At 37.2% G+C, this 11,173-nt stretch overlaps 1 protein-coding gene across 1 annotated transcript in view; it reads right to left on the reverse strand.

The window, feature by feature from the left end:
* Positions 1-1,139: 1,139 nt before the first annotated feature.
* The window catches only part of LINC02618 (long intergenic non-protein coding RNA 2618), a 42,724-nt gene continuing 32,690 nt past the window's right edge, over positions 1,140-11,173 (reverse strand). The window contains exons 7-8 of the mRNA XM_056808485.1: positions 10,567-10,673; positions 1,140-1,261 (exon numbers count right to left, since the gene is read on the reverse strand). Coding sequence (XP_056664463.1) covers positions 1,140-1,261; positions 10,567-10,673 — 229 coding nt within the window. The remainder of the gene's footprint in view (positions 1,262-10,566; positions 10,674-11,173) is intronic.

The following is an 11,173-nucleotide window of genomic DNA, read 5'->3' on the forward strand; positions in this document are numbered from 1 at the left end:
TTGTGGTGGCAAAGAATTGGGAGTTGAGGGGATTTCCATCAATTGGGGAATGGCTGTGCAAATTGTGGTATATAATGATGATGGAACATTATTGTGCTGTAAGAAATGATGAATCAGGTAATTTCAGAAAGAGCTAGAAAGACCCAAATGAACTGATGCAGAGTGAAATAAGCAGAACCAGAAGAATATTGTATATAGTAACAGCAATATTGTGGGATGATCAACTATGAAAGACTCAGCTATTCTCAGCAATACAATGGTTCAGGAAGGACTTATGACAAAGAATGCTATCCACTTCCAGAGAAAGAACTGTTGGAATTGGAATGTACATCAAAGCATATGATTTTTCACTTTAATTTATTTGACTTTTTATTTTGGAGTTTTGGTTTTATATGAGTATTCTTTAAAACAATGAACAGTATGGAAATAGGTTTTACATGATGATACATACATAATCCAGATCAAGTTGATTACCATCTCCAGGAAGAAGAGGAGACAATTTGTATTTTATAACTTCAGAAACCTTATATGGAAACTTGTTAGTACATGTAATTGGTAAAATAAATTATCTTTTAAAAAAGTAAAAAATGTAATATAAGAATACTTTGCACATTAGTGAAATGACTATTTGACAATATTATTTCTCAGTGACATTGTCTTCATATCCAAACCATTTGTCCACAGGAATAAATGGAATATATATTCAGTTTTTGGCCTGTAAAACAATGAACAAGAAAATATGAACTTGATAAAAAAGAGTCTAACCTCCCATAATAGGCAATCAACTTGCAGAACTAATTACCATAATAATTCAATTCAAATTTCCAAATAAAAATTTTCCAAATGTCTAAGACCAAAAATGTTTAGATAAGCACATAGGTATTGATCTTTAATTGATTATTGTGAAACTGTGATATTCTGGGTATATTTCTAAACTTTGGGAGCCACTATGCCCTTCCAATTCAATGAAGGGGACTGCTAACTCCAGAGATGGTTTGTAAGACTGAATAGGTCTGACCAGGTGTTGTGATTCTTATAATTGTATATTGGCATCTCACCCCTGTTGTCTTTATCAGTTGCATTCCTTAACTCTCGTGTGACTTTCCTGGTGATATACACTCATCAAAACAGTTAGACTATTAATTGCTTACCTTCTTTTTCTTTTGGACAGAGCCAGAGTTTCTGTTGTTTTTCCAGATGGACCTGAAAGTATCTGAAGAGATCTGTGGGGTGACTATAATATGTAAGTTTGGCAGTTTGGCTGCAGAAAAAAAGAAGGATGTTTATTTTCATCCTGGCACAATGTCTAGTTTTTTCTCTTTGACAGGAAAGTGAAGTATACCCATTTCCCTCCTCTATTATTGCTAGCCATGTGTAAGAGAAGGATTGTGAGGGGAACAGGGAGAATGGAAGGAGAGCGAGGGAAATGGGGAGAGAGGGTGAAGAGATTCTTCTCCCTCCTCTCCTTTCTGGGAGAGAGAGAGCCAAGTCTTGTCTCTCTGATGGAGGGAATTTTACTCCTCAGAGGATAGTTCTGGGAGATGGAAGACAAGACCTGGAGAGATTAGCTTTGGTAAGATGACCCACTGCCTCCCCTTTCATCCCAGTTATCGTTGAGAGTCAGGATGGATTCTTCTACCTCTGGTCTCCTTAGGGATACCCACTGTCACTTCCCTTCATATACCTGGGGTCACTCCACTATCAAGGAGAGATGTTGTTCCTTGGGTTAGGCAGTTTGGATCACTGGGATCCTGAGCTAACCTCTCCCCTTTTTGGGGAGAGATGTGATTCTCCCCAAATATTCTGCCCACTTTCCTAGTATCAGAAACCAGCCAGACCTAATTCTAAAGTAGTAAACAATTATTTGGGTTCACGCAGGGAAGGAGAGGTTAGGGTGTCAGGCAAGGAAAGTGGGGAAGCAGGGAGCCCTAACACTTGTCCCCTCTGGCAGACTGGCCCCCCAACTTCTCAGGATTCAAGGCTGAGTGCCTTGAACCCTCTTCTAGCCAGCTGCTGGTTGATCCCTATTCCTCAGCTAATTAGCTTTTAATTCTGGAGTCCAGGAACAGGTCAGGGAGAGAGAGAAATCTCAGGGAAAGATCTGGATGGCTCTGGCTAGAGTAAGTCCAAATCCAAAACCCCCTTGAGAATTCAGGTAGCTGTTCTTGAAGAATCTTAGTGGAGGTATTTTTGGGTCCCAGAAGGAATAATAGGTCCCTCTTTCTCAGCTTCCAGGAAAACCACGTTCCTCCTTCACTTCCCAGGCTGGAAGATGGTTGACAGTTGGCTTCAGAGTTCTAACCCCTTTAGAACTCCCAGGCTTCTCTCTCTGCCCCTCCTCTGCTGCTCTTCAGCTCATCTTTCCTTCAACCTGGCTTCTCATTGCAACCCCCTGGATCTCTCTTTCTTACATTACATGTGTGTTCTTCCTCCCATTTGTAAGTTACAGAATCAGAATTTTGGTGTTAGAAATTCAAACCCCAAGCCACCTCATTTAATTTATGCCTCTGAGATTCCTCTCTATATCATACCTGATAAGTGGTTATCTATCCTTTCCTTAAAGACCTCCAGAAAGGTAGGAACCATCACCACTTATAAATGATCCTATTGTTATCAAATTTTTTCTAGACTTCTAACTTAAATCTGGCTCCTGCAACTTTGATCTATTGCTATTAGCTCTGTCCCCTGGGATCAAGAACAAATGTTGTCCTTTTTCCACATGGTAGCCCTTCAGATCCTTGAAGACAGAGGCATCATGATCATCTTGAGTGAAAGGGTCTCCCAGATCAATTTATATCTAAACTGAAATAAACTCTATGACCTCCTGAGTGTGTAGTCTTCTAGTCTCTATTCAAAAGCATGAAATAAGGGGGAATCCACACAGTGACTAGGTGATAGTGGACAAAGTCTTATATCTGACAGAAGACTTAAATTCAAATCCTGCCTCAAGCACTTACTAATTGTGTCATCCTGGTCAAGTCTCCATAACCTCCCTGGGTCTTCGTGTCCTTGTCAGTAAAACAGGGATAACAACAGCACCTACTTCCCAGCATTGTTGTGTGGATCTAATGAGATTATGTCTATAAACAATGCACTCTGCTAACCCCAAAGTTCTATATAAAAGCTAGCTTTTATAATGATTTATTTGTAAGATATCCAAGCTATTCTACCTTGGACAGCTCCAATTGTGAATTACATTGATTTGAAACCCCCACTTCTCTGTAGCCTTCAAGCTTGGTTCCTATTTCTGCCCTCTGGGGTCAATTAGAAGAATTTCCTCTCCTATATAATAACCCTTCTTTTCCTATAACTCTCCAGTTTCAAAGAACACAGCAATTTTTATTAAGATGAATGATTAGCACATTTTAAGATAAAAAAATAAAACTCAACTGTCCTCTTATTGGTTCAAATAACCAGCCAATCAGCATGTATGTACCAAAAGTTTCGTTTCTGGAACATGATTCAAGCTACATCATCTTTCCCCAAACACTTTCCCCTATCCAAACTTCTCTGTCTCTGTTGAAATACCCACCCTTTTTCTAAAGTCTGCCATGTTTGTTACCTTGACTGCTCACTCTCCTTAACTCTTCAATCCAATCAGCTAACTCTTGCCATTTCTACTTCTACATCTCTCAAATCTTCCCTTTCTTCTACCCACATAGTTCCTACCTTAGTTCAAGCCCCCATTCCCTGTTGCCTAGATGATCACATCAGCCTCCTGAGTAGACTCCCTACCTCAACTCTTTCACCACCAGAGTCCAGCCTCCATACTGATAGCAAATGGTTTTCCTTAAGCTCAGATTTAGTTTAAGATTTCCTTAATCTTTCCATTCTCCAGCCCAATAAACTCTGTTAAATTTACTGCTTCTAGGATAACACAGAAAATTCTCTGTTTAACTTTTTAAAGTCCTTTGTAACCTTTCCCCAGCCTATCTTTCCGTATTAACTGGACCTTTTCCCCTTCCCACATTCTGCAATCTAATTAAACTGGCCTTCTCTGAGATCCTAACCCACAACAACCTGTCTTCCATCTCTGTCCCTCTTACTTGGGATGCCATTTCCTCTTTGCCTCTATCGTAAAAAAGAATCACTGCTTCCCTTCAAGACTCAGTTCAAGAACCACCTTCTACATGAAGTCTGTCTCAAGCCCTATAGCTAATAGTTCCTTACATCTCAAACTACCTTGTATTTGATCATTTTGTGTTTATTCTGAAAACACACCCGTTTATGTCTATGTGTGTATCTTTCTTATCTTCCCTCATTTAGGGTAAGCTACTGCCTGATAGACATTATTTCATTCATTGTACTTCAAATCCTGGAGCCCTTGGGAATGCAGTAGATACTTAATACCTGTGATTGTCAAGGGTTTGATTATGTGCCAGGCAGGCGCTGTCCTAGGTTCTGGAGGTAGAAAGAAAAATGGAATATATCCCCCACTCTCAAGGAGCTTACATTCTAATGAAAAAGACAAGTCCATATATGAATATATAGAAGATACATTAAAAAGTGGATTCAGGATAACAAAGTGGAAGATATCAGCATTTGGGCATTAACCAGAAAAGGGTTTCTGAAGAGGTGGCGCTTGAACTGAGTGTTAAAGTAGGCTAAGAATTCTTGGAGGCATAGATATGAAGGGAGAATATTCTAGGCAAAAGAGGGGAGCTGTTGGGGGAGGAATAGTCAGTATAAAAGCAATGGAGCATTAGGAACAAGCAGACCAGTATGGTTGTACCATGGAATGCATAGACAGGAGTAGAACAGAAGAAAACTGGAAAGCTATTGAGAGCCAGTTTGTGAAAAACTTTAATTGACCAACAGGGGAATTTGTATTTGAGCCTATGGATAATAAGGATCCACTGGAACTGATTAAGTGTGGTGGAAATGGCATGGTCATACTTCCCTTCCACTTTAAGAAAATCTCTTTGGCAGCTGTGTGAAGGATGGATTATAGATGGAATAGGCTTGAGCCAGAGAGATCAATTAGGACATTAAAGTAATAATTCAGGTAAGAGTTGAGGAGTAGAAAGAAGAGGATGTAAAGAAGAGGAAGAGATAGAAATAATTTGAGAGATTTGGCAAGTGATTGGTTATGTGGAGTGAGTGATGATTCCCAAGTTCTGAACCTGGGTGGCTTGGTAGTAGAGCATTTGATGATAATGGGGAAGACCTGAAAGGAAGTGTATTTATATATTTTTGCTTAATTTAAATCTAAAAGCAACCTTTAAGATTGGAGGTTAGGGAGGCCCATCCTTTGTACAAGCTGTCTGTGCCACCACCTCTCCACCCCTATCTTTTCTTTTCTTTGGATCCTCTCATAACTAGAAACTTTGGAAAGCTTAAGTTAAACTAAGCTAAATCTAAGTAAGTTCCTGCCCTTCCTTATAAAAAACCAGGCTTTCTTCTTCATTTCCATGTATTTGTCCCATGTGGATCAGCAGGAGTGATGGAGAAATTGGCAGGAGGGCATCTCTTTTTTTTTAAAAATAATGTTTTTTTTCCCTAATAGGAAGAAACAATTTTTTAACATTCTTAAAGGTTTGAGTTCCAAATTCTCTCCCTTCTTCTGACCCTCCCTCACTTCCTCTCTGTCCTTCCCGCTCCCTGAAATAGATTTTACATGTGTAGTCAGGCAAAATATTTTCCCATATTAGTTATTTTTGTATCTCTTACATGGATCTCTGATACTTTCCCTCTTCCTGTCAGGCCTGGACCTTTTATCTCCCATCCTCTCTAGAAATCTTTGTTTTTCTGATGACAATGATGGTGATTTGTCTATGCTTTCCCTTCTCTTGTCTGCCTCCTAATGTTGCCCTCACCCCTTCAACTTTTTTCCCTTGAATGAAATCAAGGGCACTCAAATAAAAAGTCCCATTGTGTTTAGTAGGTTTGCTTTTTTTGGTGAAAATCTAAGGACCTTTGAAAGAGGCAGCAGGTCTAGGGCAAGAGGGTCTAATTCAATCCCCTATTTTTACTGGTGTGAAGACACTAAGCCCAGCAGAAAAGAAGCTTCTTCTTGCTCAAGGGGATACCAGTCTGGCATCTCGACTCTTGTCTTTTGACTTCACTATACTACACTACATGTTGTTAGTCCTAAAAGAATGCTGTAAACATTTTTAGTTTGCTCAAGTGCTCTGTATGACTTGAAACACTACATAAATGTGTGAGCCATTCCAACTCTCCTTAATGTCCTTTAATAAAGTAAAACCACTCAGCAATCTGAAGAAACAGCTATTTGGTATATTCTTTCATTAAAGGCAGGCTATTAAAGACTACTTAGTAGACAATTAAGTCATTTCATTCTATTAATTTAGACTTTATAATGCATTTTATATTTAGCTTGTTAATTGACAAATAAAACTTGATTTCCAATTGGAGAACCGACAACAGATTCTTTTTTGTGAGCCAAACCTCTATTTTCAAAGATGTCACTAATTATTTTGTATGAAAATGGTGCCATTAGGAAGAAGCAGTGTATTTTACCCACAAAAATTCATTTACTTAACATCATTTGAGAAGCCAATTCTTCATGTTTATGTGTATAGCTTCATTTGACTACTCAGGGTACTACCTGAAATGGTTTCAATGTAAGATGAGGTGTAGATGGAAGAAAGATACTCTTTTCACACAATCACTTATTTTGTTACTTGAATAATAAAGAAAACATTTCCCTTTGCCTTTTAAAATGTGTTTTACTTTTTGTGGTATCAAAAAAACCTAGAAAAAGAATGGGTGACTATCATCCAGGGAATAGCTAAACAAATTGTATTAAGTAAATGGAATGTTATTTCATCAGTTATTTTAAAAAAACAATTATATAAAACAACCACATTAAACCTCAGAAATCGAGGAAACATGGAAGGACTAATAAGAACATTTTATTCTTAAAATACTCCTGGTAGATTGATTATGGTATTACTCCCATTTTACATATGAGGAAACTGAAGCAGTCAGAGGCCAAGTAACTGACCCAGCACAGCTAGTAAAGTATCCAGGGTCAAATTTGAACTCAGGTCTTCCTGACTCCAAATTCTGCTCTCTAATCAATGTGCCTTTGACATAAAACAAAGAGCCAGGAGAGCAATATATACAGAGATATCAGAACTTAAAGAAAAACAACCCTAAAAGATGACTAAACAAAGATCAATTGCCAAGAACAATCGTGGCCCTGGAAAACATAATGAAAGACATTTCTCTTTTTTCAGTGAAGAAGAAGGGGATTATGATTGAGTATTATTGCCTATACTAAATTTTTTTCCTGTCTACTTTGTTGAATTGTTTTTCTTTGTTACAAGGGAGGATTTCGCAGGGTCCCTGACTTTAGAGTGTAACGAAGAACATCTATACAATTAAAAATATTTTAAATACTTTGAAATGGCCTTTCCAGTTTTTAGGTCGATAGTATTCAAACTTCCATTGCATAGATTAAAACATGGATACAAAAGTGCAACTTTGCCACCCCAAAGGCTCACATTACAGTTATTTTCTGTCAACACCAGTGAAAACTTACACAATTAGTTGATATTATAATGAGGTGTCTAATGAAAAAGATCCCTCAGGACTGGGGCAGAGTATAAGACTGTTTACTTATTTACTGAATTATTTACTTTCTTATGGCTGCTAGGTGATGCAATGGATAGAGAGGCTTTTTTTTTTTTCATAGCTTTCTTCACCTCAAATTCATGGCATATCACCTCAGCTGGGTCCTCCACAGTGCTTGATTCTCCAGTTCTACCCTTCTCTATCTTCTCTTTTGCCCTAAAGAATTCATTCCAGACCTTTATTCTCCTCTTACCTGCCATTATAGCCCACCTACCACATTTACTCCAGATGATCTAGCTTCCCACTGTGATAAGGAGTTGAGACCATCCTTAGCTGGCCACTACCTTAGTTCCCTTCCCCTAGTTCTCAAAAATTTGCAGCATTATCCCTCTCTTTGTTTTCCTTCTTTTCCTGCCCCAGGAAATATGGCATCCCCCCTTCCTTGTTAAGGATAATCCCTCTGCTTGAGCACTTTCCCATCCATTCCAACCCAAACCCAATGCCAAGTAAAATAAACTACAGGGGCAAGATGGCACAGTGGAAATCCTGCTGAAAAGGAGGCAGAGGACCTGGATTCACATTCCAGCTCTGTCCCTTAACTACTGAACAAGTCACATCACCTCTCCTTGCCTCAGTTTTCCCATCTGTAAAATAAAAGGATTAGAGTAGATGAACTCTGAGGTTCCTTTTATCTCTAAATCTATGATCTAAGAATACTATCTCTCCCTCCCCCTTACCCATCTCCCATCCCTGCTTCATATGCCCCCTTCTTGTCTTACCTAGTATTATAACAGAGATTCTTAGACTATATGCTCTCCAGAAGTATCACAGGAAAGGCAACTGAGCTTAGAGTATATAACCAATCGATAAGGTCATCTTTGGGAAAAAGAGACACACCAAAAGAGAGAGTGTGTGATTTTTATGAGAACATGAAGCAAGAAGATTGGAAAGAAATGGGGGAAAAGATAGACAGGCAGACGGCCACAGACAGATAGAAAGATAGATAGATAGACAGATAGACAAAGATAGATAGATAGATGAACTGATGAATAGATAGACAGACAGACAGATAGAATAAGTAGATGGGCAAACAGATATAGATAGATAGATACATATGTAGGTAGGTAGATAAGATAGACCAAAGTGGGATCTGAGGGTACGGACCTGAGGTGCAGGTGACAGGCATTTCTATCCATGCATTTGGGTTAATAAATTCTATCTGTAATTTTCAAAGCTCTTTGTGCTTCTTTTTTGTCCTTATATTTTCTTCTGAGAGCAAACAGTTTTTACATACAACTTTGGGAGCTAAACGTCATGGAATCAGGGTCTCAGATTTACAGTCTGATAGATTCTAAGCTCCGTGTCTTTCAAATGTGCCCCACAAATTGGAAGCCTCTCCAATCTTACCACAAATTATTTTGTAGTTATTCAGTTACTTTATATATCACTACATTCTTATGGAAAATATTTGCACCTCCCAAGCTGGACTGAACTCTCACTCCTTTACAAGCATGCCAAGAGGGAAGGTGGGAGGAATGTGGCACACCCCACTTTTGCACATAGTTAAAGTACTCATTTCAGAGACTGTGGGAGCAAATGCTCCCCTATGATCTTTGGTCACCTGAGTTTACTCTCCAATGGATCTCTTCTCTAAGACTGATGTGGGTCCCCTTCAGTCCAGATCTTCCCCTTCTTCATTCAAAGCTCCAGTCAGTTGTCAGTTTCTTTGTAAATTTTGACCCCTCCCTGGTTTCTATCCCAGTTGCTAATGTTTTCTACCTTCTATTTTGATACCTCAATATTTGTATTGTTCCCAGCAGAATATAAGCTACATGAGGGCAGGATCTTCTTTTCATTTTTGTTTTTATATTCTAGTGTCAAACATGTACATGTTTGTAATTTGGTGCATTTAATTTTTTTCAATAATAATCACCTATTTTTAAAGATCACAGATCATTGATTCAGAAGCTATTCAGTTCAATTTCCTCATTTTACAGATGAAGAAACTGAAATTAAGAGAGGTTAAGCACTTAAGGCTATAAAGCTAGTAAATAGCAGAGGCCAGATTTGAACCTTAGATCTTCCTAACTTCTAGGTTAGTCAGAGGTGAAATGATTTCCTGATTGACATATCTAGGAGGAAAACTCAGGTCTCATGACTCCCAGTTTCCACTACACCATGATTTTGTTCTAAAAGGCTTTTTTTTTGCTTTAATTTGATATAAAAAGTATTTTATATATACTATTACTTTAATCATATTTTATAGGAAAACAAGATGAATGGATTATTTTAATTTATTACTTTATCACACATAGTATATTTATGAGCCTAAGCTGTCATTCTATGATCCATTCTCTTTTTTTCTATAGAAATTGGCCTAAATGTAGACAGAATTCTTTAAAGAACTAAGTCTAGACTACATTTTTTCATCAAAGAGCTACAATGTCCAAAATTCGTAAGAGTACAGGCAGAGTTTTTTATAATTATAGTTATAAAACTTGCTATAGTTTTATATATGAGATATACACATACATAGAGATTGTAGTGTCATATATAACCCTCTTTTTCGATTCTACTATGTATATGAAAATTTACAATCTCTATGTAATATGTTCTGGTACCTTCTGAATCATCAAAGAATGGTAAAATTTCATTAAATATATTTTGAGGCCATAAGAAATGAATATTGGTCCTTAATTTACGTGTCATGAGAACACTATGGTCATTTGAGCTTCCTAGGTGTCTTTGTGTGTAAATAAACATGAATTTATTATGATTTTTAAGATATCTGTGAGGCTTGAGCACAGAATAGGTTGAAGGCTTTGAAAAATGAAAGAGAAATAAAACCAATAAGTTGTAGAACTCTTGGCAAATCACTATCAAGCAAAATGCAGCGAGCTCCTGGTAATCTTGAATCATCTCATGTTTCAATTCATTGTTTTGTAAGCAAAAACTACAAAACATTGAATAATATCTAGCCTTTAAAATAGAGGTATTTCGTAGTATAAGAAATTAGAAATACTCTACCTTTCTTTCGTTCCTTTAGTGCTTCCAGTATATTAGTAGCAGCAATTTCTCCCAGAACATTATTGCCAAGATCTATTTCTCTTAAGTGGCCAGAATATTTTATAAGACTGTATTAAGAATGAAAAATAAAACAATTATAGATCAAAACATGGTTATTTACAGAATATAATCCTTTTTAAGTGTTGTCTTTTCATATTCAAACAATGTCATCAAAGCAGACTCCTCCTATGATTCTTCCAATTGACAAATAGTTCTAAGTTGTTTCCTTTTTTATTTAAAAAAATTTTATTCCTAACAAACTAGATAAAATTAAAATTTATATTATATATAGTAGAATTGAAAAAGAGGGTTATACATGACACTAATCACTATTTACAACTTGCCTTCCTTTATTAATAAATTCTACAAATAACTTTCAAAGCTTTCCTGTTTGTCTTTGCCTCTCTCTTGTCTTTCCTTATATTTTCTTCTATGAACAATCAGTTTTCACGTACAATTTTTGGGAGGTAAATATCATGATGTTAAGCCTTGGGTTTTTCAAAACTGACCCACAAAATAGAAGCACCAATATTCTTACCCCAAATTACCTTGTAGTTATTAATGGCTG

Source organism: Monodelphis domestica, chromosome 8 (genome assembly GCF_027887165.1).
Source record: "Monodelphis domestica isolate mMonDom1 chromosome 8, mMonDom1.pri, whole genome shotgun sequence".
In the NCBI taxonomy this organism is placed as follows: domain Eukaryota; kingdom Metazoa; phylum Chordata; class Mammalia; order Didelphimorphia; family Didelphidae; genus Monodelphis; species Monodelphis domestica.